This window comes from Eptesicus fuscus, chromosome 20 (assembly GCF_027574615.1).
Source record: "Eptesicus fuscus isolate TK198812 chromosome 20, DD_ASM_mEF_20220401, whole genome shotgun sequence".
In the NCBI taxonomy this organism is placed as follows: Eukaryota; Metazoa; Chordata; class Mammalia; order Chiroptera; family Vespertilionidae; genus Eptesicus; species Eptesicus fuscus.
In genome coordinates, this window is record NC_072492.1 from 34292346 (window position 1) to 34312327 (window position 19982).

The 19982-nt window shown below is 46.3% G+C and overlaps 1 protein-coding gene across 1 annotated transcript in view; it reads right to left on the minus strand.

Moving 5' to 3' along the window:
• Nucleotides 1-15068, minus strand: part of PRKCA (protein kinase C alpha) — a 285603-nt gene extending 270535 nt beyond the window's left edge. The window contains exons 1-2 of the mRNA XM_008149401.3: nt 14655-15068; nt 11680-11711 (exon numbers count right to left, since the gene is read on the minus strand). Of these exons, the coding sequence (XP_008147623.1) occupies nt 11680-11711; nt 14655-14827 (205 nt within the window). The 5' untranslated portion in view covers nt 14828-15068. The remainder of the gene's footprint in view (nt 1-11679; nt 11712-14654) is intronic.
• Between the last annotated feature and the right edge of the window lie 4914 nt (nt 15069-19982).

The window sequence follows — 19982 nt, forward strand, 5'->3', positions numbered from 1 at the left end:
CCCCCAACAGGCAGACCCACACCCACACCCACACACACACACACCCCTCCTTGCTCACAGAAGTACGTACTAAAAACTAAAATGCACACAGGTATTATGAACACCACACATTTAGAAGGACCTCTGACAACCTCGTTTTCCATGAATAATACACAGAAGTTTCCATGTGGCAGACTGTATACTGCAAAATTTAGCATAAACCAATTTAAACAGGTCAACTGTTCTCAACCGGATACTTCATTTGATGGAAAACACTCCACTGGTGTTCCTTCCACACTGACATACACGTAACCAACAAGTATGTGAAGTTATAAAGGCATCTCGAAAACTATCTGACCCAGCCCTAGACGGTTTGGCTCAGTGCATAGAGCGTCGGCCTGCGGACTGAAAGGTCCTGGGTTCAATTCCAGGCAAGGGCACATGCCCGGGTTGCAGGCTCGATCCCCAGCAGGAGGCAGCCAATCAATGATGTCTCTCTCATCATTGATGTTTCTATTTCTCTCTCCCTTTTCCCTTCCTCTCTGAAATCAATAAAGATATATTTAAAACACACACACACACACACACAAAAACTATCTGACCCACACAGAACCTAAGACCAATTCGTCAAACCTCAAGACGCAGCTGCCAATTTGGAATCTGGTGCCCGGCACCCGGAGTGTGCCATCAGCAAAATACCCCGGAGAGCTCTACAGGTCCTCTCCCAGATAGGTCATAAGGAAAAGAAGGGATGGAGGATGAAGCTGTAGATTGCAAGATTCAAGGACACTCCCAATTATTCTTAAACGTACAAGATTATAGTGTCTACGCATAGCCACTTGGATGGTGAAACGGAAAGAAATTGCACAGAACTGATGAATCTAAAAACCCTCACAGTCGCTTTGGAGGAAGAGACAAGGCAGACAAGAGGCCTTGGCCCAGCTCTACTCCCTCCGAGGCGTGGTTACAGGGGTGTTCGCTTTAGAATAATTCATTAAACCGTGCATTTTTTGTGTGATTTTAGGTATCCATTTTATTTCACAAGGAAAGCATGACCCAATTTTACTCCCTCAGGATGCTCTGAAGTTGAACTCTCCCATGTGTAGCCACTTGCCACATGTGGCCACTGAACTTTAAACTTTACTTTAAAAAAAAAAACACACAAAAAAAATTCAGTTTCACATTTCAAGTGCTTAATAGCAAGATAGTGCTAGAGGCTGCCATACTAGTAGTAGATAGTGCAGCTTAGAGAACATTTCCATCGTCGCACAAAATGCTATTGGACGCCAATCGTCTAGAGCAAGCATGTCAAACTCAAAGGCTAACATGGGCCAAATACACAAGGTTTACGTTTATGTTGGGCCGCAAGAAAACAAGAGCTTCAATTTTCATAGAAATGTAGGTTTCTTTCGATAGAGACATGCTGAATACAGAGGGCTGAAATAAATGAGTAATCGTTAACATAAAACAATGGAACATTTTAATAAAAATTAGTATTTTTTCCTTGAACTTTAACTTACCAGACACTGAATAACTGCACAAATGAGTAAGCATAAGGCAAATAAACCTATTTTTCTTGTTCTCCAAAAGCGAAATATTTCCTCTTGCGCACATCAAACAAGTCGGCCCAACACTAACGACGTGGCCATCGGCTGCTAGAATATTCGCTGCTGGTGTTAGTGGAGAGAAATGGTGTGCCTGCACGTAAGGCGCGTAAGGGAAATGAATGCAACACGTTTACAGTAATCCGTCATTAGCAAATGAACGTTGTAGTCTGTTATTAATAATTATGTGTACCAGGACATTGTAAAAATTAAGTTACAAATTTTTTACTAAAATGTTTCTTACGTACCGTTATATTGGCTGGGCTGCAAAAATACTCACTGTGGGGGTGCATGAGGCCCACACAGGCTGCGAGTGTGACATGCCTGGTCCAGAACATAAACCCGCTTTCCAGGAAGCTCTGAATTCCTAGCTCATCTCTCCAGAAAAGACCAGGCATGAGCCCCCTGACCTTCAGAATAGGCTTCCATTCCTATCATCCTCCTTGTAGGTAAGATCCCAACAAGGAGAAGCAATATGCACTCACAGTGACAGCCTCCCAGCAGCCACAATGACGGCAGGCTGGCCCACCCCGAAGAGCATTCCTCCAAGGCAACAGTATTTTTTTAAAGGAGTGGCCTGATTTATGATCCAGGAAAACATCTGATCGCTCAGATCATGAGCCGATCAAACTTAGTATCACGAATGCTTTTTTTTCCTTACCCAAGGTTATGCTTTAAATTTAAAATAAGTTACGACAAGCCTCAGTAGTATACCTCTCATTATCATCATGACTGAAGAATTTCATTAGCCCAGAGCCTCGACCATGAGTGATCCTATGCTCTCTAGTACTTTACCTTCCATCTTAATTATGCTTCCACAGCATTTTATTAGATTCCTCTTAGACCACAAGGCGAGTCTTAAGCACACCAACTATTCCAGCTCCCGCCCAATAATTCATCTTTACAAAATGCAATCTTGCAAGTTAATTTGTACCACATGGGCACAGACTTGGCTCACTACCAGCAGGTGCTATGGTGCAATTAAGCACCAAAAATATCCCAGCTAGTGTGGCTCAGTGGTTGAGCATCGACCCATGAACCAAGAGGTTGACAATTCGATTCCTAGTCAGGGTACATGCCTGGGGTTGTGGGCTCAATCCCCAGTAGGGGGCATGCAGGCAGCAGCCGATCAGTGTTTCTATCTCTTTCTCCCTCTCCCTTCCTCTCTCTCTAAAAATCAATAAAAACATTTTTAAATAAATATTTTGTTTTTAAAAAGGAGGGGGATAAATACGGATAATGCATCCCTCAGCCCTTATCCCTAATCCTGAATTTGGACCTAAAAAGGAAAAAAGAAAAAAAAAAAAAACATCAGTCGGGTCTCCTTTTGAACTGTTTAAAATGAATGATCATTTGATTTTTAGAGGCACCTGTGTGGTATAGAGAGAAAATGAAATCAAAACGGAAGAATGATGAAGTTTTCCACATTAATGAGTCACTCAGATCAAAGTAACTAATGTGAAACTAGAGTGACAAAAATCACTTTAGTGATCAAAAACACTCAGCATGTGAAAGAATTAGATTTACTCAAAAGAATATTTCAAAGTTATTATTAGACAAATGACTCACAACGTGGCATTTTATAATCCACCTATGAAACGGTAAACATCCCTTGCACAACTTTTCATGATTACAGCTGCATTTTTAAAAGCACCTTTTGTGCAGAATATGAGAAAATAAGTATGATTTAAACTACTTTCCACATTGTAAATAGTTAAGAATCAAGATGCAATAAATGAGTTATCTCCCGTGTCCACGTTTGAGGATAGTTACGCAGTGACATGCACACGTTCACCAGGAAAATAATGTAAGCTCATTTACTGCCACTTCAGTTCAAGACACATCCAAATGGAAGCCACCAAATGGAAGCCTTTACAAGCATGAGCCTAACTTTCTTGAATCAAGGAGAGCTTTATCAATGACAACAAACAGCACCACAAATCATACTGTATTAGAAACCCTGAGGGAAGAAAAAAAAAAAGATATGACTAAAAGGAATCAGTTACTTAAGTGCATTGCTTCAGATACTAAAAAACAACTGCGATTAGAAACATACTAAATCGGCCTGGTCTCACAGCTGCATGACCGTACCTGCAGGGCGAGCACAGTCATGCCGGCTCCCCTGCAGTGGGGGCACAGCGTCCAGTACGTGTCATCATGGTAGAGCGTTTTAGTCTGCAAGTCTGAAATCCAGGTGAGAACCCAACCTGGGGCGCTCTGCAGCACCCCTGCACCGTCCTTCGCAAACGTTTCTGATTAGGGTCATGCCACTCTCCTGAGTTTGGCCCCACGGAGAAGAAGGAAGGAATAATGAACCAGAAATAAACATGGAATGGGTCAGGATGCAGTTTTTCAAATAGAAAGTGGTGATTTTAAATAGGTAAAATGTTTCCGTTCTTTGCCATTTCCCTTATGAATGCATATGAACATACCTAGACTAACTCAGTGTAGCTATTCTCCCCATTCATAATATCCAGGCCGTAAGACCCCTGGATTTCCCACAGGATGCTGTGATCAATGGCAACAGCTTGGTCCTAGTAGAGACCCCTGGGTTAGTGTCCAAGCAGCATAGTTTGTAAAACAAGAAGTTGTTTTCCAAGCTTCAATACTATAGATCTTTCATGGAGATACGAGCTTTAATCTCCTGTAATTGCAACATTTTTTCTGAAAAGGAAGCATGACATACACAGAAACAGACAGAAAAGGAAGTAACGTATCAGTATAGAAGAACTAATACATACTTCACATACACTTCTCCGATCCACTCTCCTGCCTGGGGCTCGGCACTAACATCAGAGTCTGGCCTCCCTCCTGGTCTACGGGGCTCCCTGAAGGTACCAGTCACTTCCATCCCTCTCTCCTTTCCTTGTGTTACTTTTCTCACAGCAGAACTTCTTCCCACATCTCTCCAGAGGGCATTCTATGCATCCTACAGAGCCCAATTCAAAGCCACCGCCTAAGGAGCCCAGGCATCTTCCCCCTCCTCGCATGCTTCGACACTACTTCATTCAGACTTCGGCAACAATGAGCTGTTTCATCGAGGCTGTTCCGCTCTACGCTCCCTGACACCAGACTGTCCCCGCAGCGTCTGGCACAAGAGAGTCAATGGAGGTCCGCGTGTCTGGCATAATCTCCCACGACAGGTAGTAAGCATGTAAGCATTACCGAGGTGAATGGATGTTACTTCATCCTTCCACACCTCCACAACCGAGTCGGTGCTGCAGTTTACGTCTGACACAAGGGGAACTGTGAGGCCACGGAGAGGGCACGTGGGTTGCCAGCATGGAGCCTGGACCCGGACTGCCTGGGTTTGAATCCCAGCTCTGCCATGTTCTGACTGGGTGATCTTGGGCAAGTTACCAAACTTCTCTGTGTCTCAGTGACCGTTTCCTCCTCTGTGAAATGGAGATAACACCACTGCTTACCCATTTCAGAATCGTGAGGATCAGATGTGCTAATGAAAAGTGCTTATACCCAGCTGGTGTGGCTCAGTGGTTGAGTGTCGACCTGTGAACCAGGAGGTCACGGTTCAATTCCCTGTGAGGGCACATGCCCAGGTTGGGGGCTCGATCCCCAGTAGGGGGTAGGCAGGAGGCAGCCCATCAATGATTCTTTCTCATCACTGACGTTTCTACCTCTCCTCTCCTCCTCTCTGAAACCATTCTGTGCTTAGAACAGTGTCTAGAAGTAAGCACACAGGTGATTGCTAGTGTTTAAAGTACAGGAAATTATCTACATCGGACTTGGTGCGCCGCTGTCCGTGAGCTACTATCCACATCTCTAAACACTCACGGTCCCACCCACAGGATCACTGACGCTGACGGGAGTTCGAGCAGCTCTAAAACAGAATTTGGCTCTCAGAAGTCAGCTTGTTACCTGGACTCTCCTCTTATCCCATTCCTCATACAGTTTTGTCCAAGTTGGAGCTAAACCTGTAACACCTTCCCATCCTATATTTCTACCCTCATTATTTATCTCCTAACTGCCTACTGGAGTCACCCCGCATATTATCGATGGAGCTGGTATTTCCCCAAATGCCCAAACTAGAGATATTGGACAAAATATATAGCCAGTAAAAGCTCCAGAGATGAACTGCCCTCAAGCTAATCTCACTTTGTGAACTCCCTCTTAAATAATTCTTATCTTGTGCTGACAATTAATCAAACCATTCCCTTCCATCCCCCCTTTTTTTTTATAGAAACCTATTTCCAGAAACCATTTTCCACTTTGTATAATTTAACAGAGGGCTTTTTTTTTTTTTAATGTAGCCTCAGTAATCTCAATTAGATTTGACTATTAATACTGTTCCAATACTGAGATGTTCACGGATCGGGTTTGAGTCTACCATGAGGTTTCAGTGCTTGGTAGAAAACAAGACCTCAAATAAAGGGTGTGTCATGGAAATTCTGACAGACAGCAGAGGACAGGGAAGCCTTAATTCTCTGTCACCAAGAAATGTTCCATGTTTCCCTTAACGCCATCATTCTTTCCTCTCCTAATATAAATCCAGGCTTCGTAAGTGCCCAAAAAATTTCCACTTGGCTCTGAAAGATGTTTTCTGCAGAACAGTTAGAATCTGAACCCACGCCCCACCCGCCAGCCTGGTAGATTCTTCCGCACTCTCGTTTCTAAGGAGGGGATACTATCCCATGCTTACTGGGGTGCTTTTGGAACGGAACCATACACAACGTGAGAGCTCCTGAAGGTCCAGCTTACTGCACTAATTAATATTACTCTGTCTTTCCTTCCGGTCGGATGAAACGTTTAAAGTGGCTGCAATTCAGGCATTTACCATCCTCCTCCGGCATCTCTCCTGTGCCCTCCACTATTCCTCTAACACAGTGGTCGGCAAACTCATTAGTCAACGGAGCCAAATATCAGCAGTACAACGATTGAAATTTCTTTTGAGAGCCGAAAACCGACTTCTGCGCATGGGCCACGAAGTTTCGATCGCACTGTACGTTTCAGTCGCACAGATATTTTGTGGAAGAGCCACACTCAAGAGGCCAAAGAGCCGCGTGTGGCTCGCGAGCCGCATTTTGCCGACCACGGCTCTAACATCAAGGCCCAGAAACGTCTTGGGTGCGTTTCTTGTTGAAGAAAACCAGAACCAGTCATGTTGAGCTACTGCCTCTGGAGCAGGGCCATCTGTGTCAGCTATGAGCAATCTCGACATAAAGCGGGACACTTCAGCGGCTGAACCAGACACGTGGATTGGGGCTGCTTTTCATCCCCCCCCCGCCCCCCACCCCCCAATCCAGGACATTTCCCCCCTCCTGCTGCGGCCCACAACATGCTCGTTTTATCTGTGACAGTAAGATGCATTTCTGACGCTTGGGTACCTCTCTAAAGACAGAAGGACAGCACATGAAGTGGTTTCCTCTTAGGGTGCTAATTTTGTAAGTTTAGCATTACGTATAACTTGTTAGAGGTTCAAATTAAAGTTTCCTGCTCCATGTTTTGAATAAGTAGGCTTAGCTCCGGGAAGTACTTTTCCTTAAGCCACCTAAAGATCTCCCCTAAGTTGACATAACTTTGGATCATAAACTAGATTTTTTTTAAAAATAGGCAGGCAGAAGTCACTGTAATCCTCCCGGTTATGGGCATTCTTGTCATATCTCTCCTAATATTTACACAGAGTCCACCGAGCGCCAGGCACTGCATTCAACACTGGAGACAGAACTAAGCCTCAGCCTTCGCTCGCAGGCTGGCAGAGGAACAGACAAGAAGCGACCCAAGGTGAGGGTCCTACGACAGGGAGGGCAGCGGACGGAAAGGGTCTGGGCCAAGACTCCCTGGGGAAACGGGCATTTGGGGGGAAAACAGAGGGTGGGGAAAGAACTGGCGAAAGAAAACCCTTTCTGGGAAACAGCGACGTGTCTGTTCAGAATGACTGGGAGGACGGGGAGAAGGAAGCATCCTGAGACTGGAAAAGCAAGGCTACAGGACTGTAGAGACAGAACCTCCCCCGAGGAGACGGCCTGCAGCTGAGCCATTTTGAAATCAGAATCCTCAGCAGGAAAATGAATGAGCAAGCTAAGGGCTAAGGTGCCTAAAAATTTAAATTTGAATAACAGCATCCCCGGAGGGGTGAAACACTCAAGAGGGCAGTACATTATTTCGTCAAAAAATTAAAGAAAAGGAAACTGGAATGTCAGATTCATCTTCAAAAATACATATTTATTAGGTTTCTACTGCCTCGTCGGAAGAATAAGCACTCATACGCTACATCAGCTTATGGGTGGGGATGTGTGACTAAAACAATAAAACACTTTCACTTAACGTACTAAGTACAATTCCGAAAGCCGCGCATCAGAAATCATTTCGCGACAAGTATATAGCACCAAATGGAAATACCCAACACTAGTTTTGTCCGTGTGTCCCACTTCTAGCAAGTATTAATACATCTTTGTGGGGGGGGGCGGGGGGGGGCTGGAACTACTGAAAAGAAAAGCAGAGGTTTTTTTTTGTGTTTCTTTTAGATTATTTTATTTATTTATTTTAGAGAGAGAGGAAAGGAGGGGGGAAGAGAGAAACATTGATGTGAGAGTGCAACATCCATTGGCTGCTCCCTGTATGGCCTCTACTGGGGATTGAGCCCAAAACCTGATCATATGCCCTGACTGGGAATTGAACGAACAACCTTTTGGTGCATGAGATGATGCTCCAACCAACCTAGCCACATGGGCCAGGGCAAAAAGCAATTTTAACTGCCCACCTCCACTGCAGTTTTCCATATTTTAGGTATTATTGACAATTTCATCTTCCAATTTGAAACAATGCTTTGTTCTGACCTCAGTGTAAAACTTTCACATTGCACTCACTCTTCCATGGGGCTGTCTTTTTGGCACTCTACAGATAACCCCCAGAGTGCATCTGTGGTTAGCACAGCTTTTAATCTGGGGTAACCAATGGAAAGTGCGGAGCCAAGAGGCTGACCCATGTTTTGAAGATCAAGGACGGAAAATCCTGACATCAGGTACGGGGTACCAGACTTATGGGGGGCGGGGTGGGGTGGGTCCGGAATCACTTTGTAAATTACACAAATGCCTAACCACTCTGCAGTACACGTGAAACACATAAAACATTGAATGTCAACTGCAATTGAAAATGAAAAAAAAAAATACTGGGATCAATTTTTTAAAAAATCAATGGCCTATTCGAGTTCAGGGGTGGCCAACCCCATATACAGGAAGGAGAAATGCTCTGTTAGAGGGATCAACCTCATGTTCCGCCCAACTTGGACCTCAGCCCATTCCTATCTCCTGGCACTTGGTGCCCGCACTTCTTGGCACTCAGACCCTGCATTCTGATTAGAATAACTAGACATTCTTTTCTGAAAAGCTGCCAACTCAATCCCCGTTCTGTTAAAGGTCACCCTCCCTTTAACTGGCTTGATTTTCTGGAATTCCTCAGCTTGTGTGGCCAGGGGGGGGGGGGGGGCCTCATTCCTTATTCTTCCTCTTCCCTCGAACATCACAGTTCATTCTGAGGGGAGGAATATAAAACACCACCCTGCTCAGGTGAGCTGATGGAAATGGCTACCCTGAAGCAGGCCTTCACAATACAATGTCCTCAGCAAAGGCGAAGGGAAGCTGATTTTTAACCCTTAACTCCTAAAAAATGCAGAGTTTCGGGGAGACACACAAGGTAAGTACAATGTGTGGTATAATCTTAGCAGGGAAAAGGCTCAAGATTCAAAAGTGCTTCCCATGCTCGGCTGGTGTGGCTCAGTGGTTGAATGTTGACCCATGCATCACCCAAGAGGTCACCGGGTTCAATTCCCAGCCAGGGCACATGCCCGGGTTGTGGGCTTGATCCCAGTAGGAGGTGTGCAGGAGGTAGCCGATCGATGATTCTCTCTCATCATTGATGTTCTATCCCTCTCTCCCTCTCCCTTTCTCTCTCTGAAATCAATAAAACAGGGTGTGTTTTTTAATTTTTAAATGTATACACACACTTCTATGTATCGATGGTAGAAATACCTACACAAGTATCCAAGGATATTATCAACCACAATATCTGTACTGTTAAGAACTTAGAAACAATTAAAATACCCATCAAGAGAGAGATGGGTGAGTAAATCCGATTATATCTGCACATGCAATCACTACACAGAGTAAGGTAGAGCTGATGTATTGGCATGGAAGGGTATCCACCATACACTGCTGAGTGAAAAAACTAAGTTGCAGAATGATTAAAAATTTGATCACTCTAAAATACTAAGTATGTGTGATTGAGTGAATGAATGGTTGTCTTAAACAGAAGTTATCACTGAGGGTGGAAAGGGAGAAAAGAATACAATTTCATTTTTATAAAGTGTTCACAATTTTTGTGACTATCACTATCATAATCCGGGTTAAAGCGAGTTATGCTGAGACTATGAATCTGCTAAGTCACCAAAAGTTCAACAGATCCTCTGTGAGGGGAGAAAACTCAGGTTCCCATTACTGTGGCCCAATAATGCAGCCATTCTTTGATTTTACCAATAAAATCTGCTCTGAAGAGCAGGTCTAAAGGGGACCAACTTGACCCAGAGTTCTTTGTATGAAAAACATCATAGTTTTTAAAATAACATACCCACTTTCTACCAGTTATTATTTAGGAAATTTAGTAAACATTTTTTCTTACCAGTTTCCAGAGGTCCCCACCCAAACACATTACCAAAAATACCAGATGTGAACCACCTTAGCCCACAGTCACAAGTTTACATCCTTAAGCTTCCTAAAATCATGTTCAAGGGCAGGCCCGAACACTGCCTCAGACGTCCAGGTCCACAACTTGAGAAATGGAAAGAGTTACACCTTCATCTTTTATAAAGATACCAGCGCAACACATCTTTTTCTATACTCTCTTTATTTTTTAAAGGAATATCCCTTGATTTCCTAATGGAACTCTCAAAGTGATTTATTTGATAGGGATTTTAAGCACATTGTGAAGAAAGGTCAAGTACTAATTACATCACAAAATACCCACACCTAAAATCTTTAGAAAATGCCCAGGGTGAGGCAAACGTAGGTGTACAGTTGTGTGTATGGAAAATACAGTGATTAATAATACAAGAGTAAACTGTTTCGTGTACTTACAACTGTAGACCTACTTTTGCCCTACCCTGCATAGAAAAAAAAACAAGTTCACAAATTTGCAGAAGGTTTTAAATGTAATCAACTTACTAGCAACAACTGTGAAGACACAAAAAGTACAGTCTTCTCTCTCTCTTGCACTTAATATTAAACAGCGTTAGCATAATATTTTCCGGGCTAGAATGTACTTTCCACTCGCCCTAATAATAAACCTATGCCCAGATGGGAAATGTAACCAGCACTAAATAAACATAATATGGACAGTGAGCAGCAGAGCCAGAGGTAGGCTAATAAAACCTGGGATACCTTCACAAACTACAAAATGCTTAAAAAAAAAAAAAGCATAAACAAGTAGAATGGAGAGATTAAAAGTTATATATTTTACACATGTGAAATCAGAGATTTCTTTCTGGATGTAATGGGCAGTATCATATGTTGTCACCGATGTAAGCTGAAGGAAAAACGTGCCATGTGTCACAGCACACAGTCATGATCCAATCATCTACCCAACTTTAAATTAGCCTGCAAACTTTGTTCTAGATGACAATCACTAACCAAATAACAAACAACTTCCTAGTATAATGCATGCCCTAAAATTAGGAGTCCAACTCAATGCATGGGTAAGAGATGAACAAAAACGGATGAAGAACAAGAATAGCCACACGATTACAAAGCGATTTCCATTTTTCTTTTTTTTTTTTTTTCTGAACACCCACACAAAGACAGCAGTTTCTGACAAGAATATCCTTGGCGAAAGATAAAATTACAGGAAGGTTTTGGTGTTTTTTTTGTTTTTTTGGTTTTTTTTTCAATGAGAATAAGGCAGCTCTATATGTAGATTACTAGGCAATACGGCATGATGCTTATTTAAGGCCCACATTTACAGCCCTCACATTTTGAATATATCTAAATAACTTTTTTGGATGACAAAGAAAAGGAGACTGAAATACAGTTCCTGTTTGGAATGCCCACTTCATGTTGTACTTGAAAAGAAAAGAAAACATGCAGCTTACCTTGGCACTGGAAACCTTGTTTCCCAAACCCCCTGAAAAACAGAAACAAGAACAAAATATCTTAACATGTTTTGTGTTGGATGCCACATTTTAAGTCAGTTATGTGACAAAGTATTCTACAGCGTTAAAGGAATATACATAAAACCCAATGATTTGCTTGGGGAAACGTGCCTACATAGCTCAAAGTACGGTGCAAATTCAACTCTGAAAAAAATCTCTCTGCCGTCTCAAGGCTCACTGAACTATTTCGATGTACCCAGATTCTTCCCAAAATGTTACACTGTTATCAACACTCAAATTTCAAGACAAGCACATAATTGTATATTCAAAGCAGTTGGCCACAACATTCAAATAACACAAAAGGGCCTTATGGTGACGGGGGAAAAAACAAAACAAAACACGTCAACGTGTGTTACTTTGGTCCCTAAAGGCCAACTGAAAAATTTTTTTTTCTCCCTAAAGACAGCTAAAAAGTGGTTTCTTCATTTGTTATGAATTTGTTTAAAAATATTATTTGCCTAGAAATTACCAAACAGCACCACTCTTTTATTAAATTTCGGCTTAAAGGAGCCAGGTCTTACAAAGCATTCCTATTGTCTGCATTTAACATTATGATCTAATTTTCACTAAGAACCAAGAGCATTTGAAACACTCATGGAGGCTATGTGGTTCCTGTAGAGGATTTACTCCCCGAGTGGGGAACCTTGACATGGGCGTTAAATCACAAACAGGGTTCCAACTAGGATGAACTGAATTTTTTTTTCAGAAGGTGATTAGTCCTAATCCCTTGTTTTACACAGCTTTTTACATTTACAAAACACGTCACATATTTTTATAATTAACTTAGTCATACCCCCACACACAAAAAAAACAACAACAAATACTTGAAACCCAAACACTTAGTTTTAACTTATCAGTGCTTGAATATTTAAATAAGACTCAAATCAAGGACGCAGAGAAACACTGAAAAATGAAAACCCCTGCTAGACAAGCCTGGTGATTATTACCCTGCAACCTCCAAGTGGCTGCTCTACCGCTGAGTGGAGAAACGTGGCTGGGGTTCCTCAGAGGGGGAGAACAGAGGCTGACCTTTATTTTCCACTTCACCTTAGACCTGGTGACCTGACTCCCACATCAGGTCACCAGGGGCTAGTGCTTCAGGGCAACGGGTAGTGGAAAACCATGTGCCAGCCTGGGTATGTACGTTGCAGACCCTTTCCTAACGTACCTACTACCTCCTGCAAAAGTCGTCAGCCGTCTAGCTGTTCCCTTTTAGCGGGATTTCACATGAAATACCCTCTTTCCCCTGATGCTCCAAGAACTTATTTTAAAATGGCCTTATCTACAATTGCCTACTCCTCTGAGAGCAATTGCTTCGTAGGCTGACTACACAATGGAAATCATTCACAGAGGTGGCTGTGCTTTTCGTGTAAAAGTGTACTTTTGAGCAGATGTCTAAAAAGAAAAGGAAAAACGAAGCACACCTTAGCGCCGCTTTTGTGGGGTTCGCCCTTGGAGGTGTTTCCCCCACATGGGATGGATTCACACAGAGCCAGCCACCCATGCTGCTCCCCAGGGCCCCGGCAAGACACACGCCACGCAGCCAGCTGGCAGCAGGGCGCACTCCGTGGCACGGTCACCTGGCGCAGCTCTCGGGCTGCTCCTATGGGAGGGCAGAGCTCAGGAACCCCAGCCACAGCTCGGACTTGGGGACCTTGGGAAGCTATCCATGCACAAGCCGTAGAAAAGGCAGGGTGGCCGGCAACCTAGGGGGGGAAACCCACAAAAACCTACAGCTCCTCAAACAGCAGGACCTGGAGTTCCCTTAATTCCAGCTTTCTAAACTTTTGAATTTCTTTCTTTTTTTTTTTTAAGGCGGGCGGGGGAGGGGGGAAAGGTCACCGATCCTTCGAGAATCGTCTAAAGAAAGCTGTCATGATCTCACCAATCAAGATCACCTACAATTTCACCTAGTTTTACAGGGTTCAGAGGCCCCTGGAAGCCCATGCATTTACCAGTGCCTGCCAAACCCCTCACCTCCCCCCACCCCGAGTCAAGAATAGCTGAGCTCACTGGAAATTACCTGAACTCTGACACCTTGAGCCCTTACAGTATTTTTCTTAAATAAGGCTCCTGTCCTCATCGACAGGGTGACGGGTCTAATCTGGTGTTGACAGGGTCTATTTTAAATGACTCCCTCTGCCCTTCTGCCTTTTGCCGGCTGTTTTAGTCCCCACCCCCCTCCCCCACTGCAAGCTTTCAACAGTTTGTTGTTGCCTCGTCTCTCTTTGGGCTCACCCAGCAAAGTCAAAAATCTTTCCGTGCCCAGCAGATACAAGCTACAGTAGGCAGCGACCCAAGGTTCCAGTGGAGTCCACGCCCGCTGGGGAACATACAATAACACACCCCCGAGTGCGCCCAGCCCGGCTCGCCAACTTGGACAGCGAGGCGCAGCCGCCGCGGTTCCTCCCGGGCGTGTGCTCCGGGAAACTCTGCCCTCTGGATTCTCCTTCTCACTCTCCCCTTCGCTCGCACACACCCGGCAGACGGCTGCTCCGCCGCCGGCACCGAAGGCGGGCGCGCCCGGAGACACGGGGCCACCAGACTCGGGGAAGGGATCCCTGTCGCTACCGCGCGCGGCCAGCCTCCCCCCGCCCCCAAGCCCCGCGGCTGCAGGGGGTGTGTGATCGGGCGATGACTTCCCGAGAGTCCTGCCCGCGTGGGCGGCCGTGGCCCGGGCGGCCGGGCGCGCGCGTGTCCTTCCAGGCGAGAGTTCGGACTCCCGCCGGCTCTCCCAAGTTCCCCGAGCGAGTCAGCCCCGGAGTGGACACTCCCGGAACCCGGGCTGGGGGGAGTGAGCAGGGTCCCCGGGGCGAAAGGATCCCGGACTACTGGGGAGGGACTGGCCCCCAGCTTGTGGGCGCCGCGAGAGGGGTCCTGGGGGCGGTCCGCGCGCCCCGCCCGAGCGCACCTACCAGATGAAGTCGGTGCAGTGGCTGCAGAAGGTGGGCTGCTTGAAGAAGCGGGCGATGAATTTGTGGTCCTTCACCTCGTGCACGTTCTTCTGCCTCAGCGCCCCTTTGCGGGCGAAGCGGTTGGCCACGTCCAGAGGCGTCGTGGAGTCGTTGGCCGAGAAAACGTCAGCCATGGTCCCCCCCAACCACCTCTTGCCTCCGCCGGGGAGCTGCAGCCCGGGAGGGCCGGGTGGGCGGGGGCGGAGCAGCGGGGCGCGGGCGACCCCGGGCGAGGGGCGCGGGCCGGCGGTGGAGGTCTCTGTGTGGAGGTGCAGCGGCAGCAGCGGCGGCCGGGGAGAGTCGGGCGGAGCGGCGCGGAGCCGGAGCAGAGCCGCTCACTCGCTGGCTGGCCCCACGCTCACTGACAGCCGGGCGCCCGGCTCTCGCGCTTCCTACTCTCGGCGGCAGAGGCGGCCCGGAGCGGCGCCGCCCACCGCGCATGCCCCGACGCCAGAGCCGCGCGCGCGGGCGGGGGCGCGCGCGGGCGGGGGCGCGCGCGGGCGGGGGCGCGCGCGGGCGGGGGCGCGCGCGGGCGGGGGCGCGCGCGGGGCTGAGCGCCGCGGCGAGGACGCGCCTGCCGGGGCATTTGGAGCCTCCGCGTTTTCCGAGAGCCCAGAAACCGGAGGCCGCAGCAGTGGCCTGGGGAGAGCCAGCCCGGATTTGGGAGCGTAGACAGACGCTGGGCGGGGCGCACCCGTTCTCCTCCGCCGCCTTTTTCTTTTCCTCCCTTTTCCTCCCCTTCCTCCGCCCGCCTCTCCTCCCTCCTCTGCTTCCGCTCCTCTCTCTCTGTTCCCGTCTCCCTCCTCCCATCCCCACTCGCTTCCTCCAGCTCCTCTCCCTCCTTTCTCCTCTCCGGGTCGGAGGCCTGCGCTGCCCGTGCAAGGCCGAGAGGAGCCCTGGGTCCCAGGATGGGCCGCCAGCGCCGCCCGCCTGGTCGGACCTGCTCCCACCCTTGCCCCGCTTCATACCCTCTGCAGCCACCCCTTCTATCATCATGTATCAATTTCAAGTTTCGCCTGGCTAAAACCACTCTAACTGTGTGTGCCTTAAATGCCTTACCCCCACACCTGCACGCTGTCTATATATGGGTGGCAGGAGAAAGGGAGCGATTCTAAACTTCACTCCTGTGGGATATAAAACTGAAACTCATAGACACAACTGCATGGTGGTTACCAGAGGAAAGGGAGAAGAGGGGTAGTACAGCGTAAAGGGGGCCAACTATATGAGGACTGAAGATGACTTGACTTTGGGTGGCGTGCACACAATGCAATAAGCAGATCATGTATCATAGAACTGTGTACTTGAAACCTATATAATCTTATTAACCAAAGTCACCCCAATAAATTTAATAAAGACAAAATCATTGAATATTGGCCCTTTCACTGTCTCCAGTCGTGGTCCTATATTTCACCGGCACCTGGTATCGCCCTCTGGTCTGCACGTGGGCTAGCTAAAGGACTCGTTCTGATCCATCCCCTTACTTGATGCCTACCACAGTTACAGCGTTGATCATCAGGCTTTCTTGATTTTACAAGTCCAGAACTTTAATTTAGAAATTGTTTGCATACTAAGCTAATTACTTCAGTAATGGCAGGTGTGGAGTGCAGCCAGTACATTAGCAAATTACCAAGTAAAAGGGCTGGTGAAGGGATAGCTGGCATGCATATGCAAAAGACGCACTGGGGATGTACCAACTAATCACTTGCTGAATATTTATTAGTTCTGCCTGGAGGATGCTGAAATACACGAGGGAAACAACCATCTCCCAGCATTTCGTTAGTGTTCAATTTCACGGTCAGATTCACTAGGTTCACAAATCAACTTCATGAGCTGAGGACATCAAGGAAGTGAACAATGCCATCTCACACCTGTCAGAACGGCTGTCATCAAAAAAAATCAACAAGTGTTGGCCGAGGATGGGGAGAAAAGGGAACCCTCGTGCACTGTTGGTGGGACTGAAAGTTGGTGCAGCCACGATAGAAATCTGTATGGAGGTAGGTTCCTCAAAAAATTTAAAGTAGAGCCCTATCTGGTGTGGCTCAGTTGGTTGAGCGTCCTTGGTGCACCAAGAGAGGTCGCTGATTTGATTCCTGGTCAGGGCATGTGCCCAGGTTGCTGCTAGATCCCCAGTAGGGGGCGTGCAGGAGGCAGCCAGAAGATGTTTCTCACATCCATGTTTCCCAGTCATTCTCTCCCTTTCTCTCTCTCTAAAATCAATAAAAACATATGTTTAATAATTCAAAAACAGAGCTGCCGTAGACCTAGCAATTATACTTCTGGGAATTTATTCAAAGAAAACAAGAACACTAATTCAAAAAGTCATATGCACCCTTATGTTCATTGCAGCATTATTTACAATTGCCAGGGCCAGGAGATGGAAGCAACCGGAGTTCATCAATAAATGAATGGATAAAGAAGATGTGACTTTGGGTGGTGGGCACACAGTGCAATACACAGATCATGTAGCATAGAATTGTACACATGAAACATATTATCTTATAGGAAGACTAGAGGCCCAGTGCATGAATTCATGCACCAGTGGGGTCCCTCGGCCTGGCCTGCACCCTCTCACAATCCGGGAGAAGGGTCCCGGATTGTGAGAGGGTGCAGGCCAGGCCAAGGGACCCCACAGGTGCATGATCAGGGCCAGGGAGGGACCGAGGGAGGGCTCCAGGACGTGTCCGGCCCATCTCACTCAGTAGCAAGCTAACCTACAGGTCGGAGCATCTGCCCCCTGTTGGTCAGTGCATGTCATAACAAGCAGTTGAGCAGCCATAGCATATCATTAGCATATTACACTTGGATTGGTTGAACGGCCAACTGGACAACCGGACACAGCATAATAGGCTTTTATTATATAGGATGTGAGTATATATGTACTAGTACACTAAACAGAATATTACTCAGCAATAAAAAAGAATAAAATCTTAGTCATTTGTGACAATATGGATGGACTGAGAGGGTATTATGCTAAGTGAGATAAGCCAGACAGAGAAAGACAAATACTGTATGTTTTCACTTATATGTGAAATCTTTTTTTAAAATAAATGAGTAAACAAACCAGAAACAGACCCTTAGGTACAGAGAACAAGCTGATGGTTGCCAAAGGGGAGGAGGGTGGAAGATGGGTGAAAAATAAAATAAAATGACATTGACATCCATAACATCCAAAAGAAAGAAAGAAAACATGTTGTTTAACCCTTCAAGAAGTAAAAAAAAGAAAATTTTTTTTCTAAGTATATACTATCTTAGAGCATTTCACATAGACTAAGTCAGGCTACCATTTTTAAAAATTGCCTAATTGAATGCTAGGTGATAGGAATGTCTTTTATATTTTCACATGTGCAAGCTATTGACTGGCCTTTCATGGGGCACTCACACACTATTGGCCCAGGTCCAATCCCTTCAGCCAATGTATTTGGTGCTTAAAGAGATGGCACCTGCTTGATATTCTATTAGAAATAGAAATTTCATCATATATAGTGGCCTCTCCAGTCCCAGGATTTTTTAAAAAATTAAAAAAAATATGGGAAAGTAGATCAAATTCTCCACCATACGCATCTCTCAAGCCATGGATGTTAATCTATATATATAAAAATATATAAAAGCCTAATCAACCATTACAACCGGTCGACTGGTCACTATGATGACACACTGACCACCAGAGGGCAGATGCTCAATGCAGGAGCTTCCCCCTGGTGGTCAGTGCACTCCCACAGCCAACCTCCCGTGGTCCCTCCCCATTGCCCCAATCGGCCCTGTTCGCTGGCCAGGCTGAGGGACTCCACCCATGCACGAATTTGTGCACTGGGCCTCTAGTTGCTTAATAATAATAAATCAAAGGGAGCACAGTAGAAAGAAACAAATGATTCTTTCCTCGCAGCCATTTTTATGAGACAAAAGTCCTCACACATTTCATGAAGACAAGCGTCTTTCTATTTATCTGAAGCCTTGGTATGATGGTGGAGGAAGGACAGGGGGGAGTTGGAAGCTGGGATTGCTGATAGTGGAATTCCTGCACAAAGTAATAGGGACGATGAGCTAAGAACCAATGGGCCTTGGCAGCAGCCTGCACATCTATGTTCGGAGTGACTGATTGCAGCAGTGGGTAGACCAGATGGAGAAATATATTGCTTTTCTTTCAGGTTGTGGCTTTGCTTTCTTGCCTCATTTATTACTGTTGTTCCTTGTGGAGAGAACTAACTGGAAGTCTGTTGATTGATAGCTGGGCTGAGCTTGAGTGCTCAATTGCCTATAGCTCAGCTCAACTGTAAAGGTGGGGTGGGGTGTGCCTGGAGCAGGGAATGATCAAGCAGTGTAACACTGCCCCAGGCAAGGACTGATGGGAATGTGAACCACAGTTGGCCCTAGGGCCTAGGCCATCCACCTGAGAAACCACCTTGGGTAGCCCTCAAATGGAGGGGATTATAGAAAGAACCCCTGGCGAGGGAGTGGGGAGTCAGTCTGGGCATTCCTGATTATTTTATTTTATTTTTTTGTTAATCCTCACCCGAGTATATTTTTCCATTGATTTTTAGGGAAAGTGGAAGAGAGAGGGAAAGACAGAGAGAAACATCGATGTGAGAGAAACATACCGATTGGTTGCCTCTTGCATGAGCCCTGACCAGGACCCCTGGCCGAGGAGGAGCCTGCAACCGAGGGACATGCCCTTAACTGGAATGGAACCCGGGACCCTTTGGTCCGCAGGCCAACGCTGTATCCACTGAGCCAAACCGGCTAGGGCCCCGATTATTTTACATCTGCTGTTTCATGGGGACCCTGCAGGAGAGAAAAGGGAATGGTAGAGAATGGTAGACAGAACACAGTGTTTGTAGGACCCCTCCTCTGTGACTCCTGTCTTTAGAGGAGTGAGCTTGAGACTCTCAAGAGGTGTTGCCTAGAGCAGGGGGACCCAGCCTGTGGAGGCTGGGATCAAAGCTAGGCCACTAAATTGAGGATTCCAAACCAGAGTGGTTTATGTAAAACTGTTGTCCCTTACCCCCTCCTTAGCCACAGTCCACAAGTGGACTGCCCTAGGCAGCTCCTGGTGTCCAGATTTCAGCTTCCTCCAGAAAGTGTTTTTTCTCGCGTTGTTTCAGTTTTCCTGCAACAGCTGCAGCACAAGGCGTGGCTCTCAGAAGACCTGGCTTCAGGCACCAGCTCCAGCACTTACTGGATGGTGGAACTTGGATAAATTAACTTCTCCAAATCTATAGTTTTCTTTTTTTTTAATTACTTTATTGATTAAGGTATCACATATTTGTCATCAACCCCCTCCCCCCGTTCCCT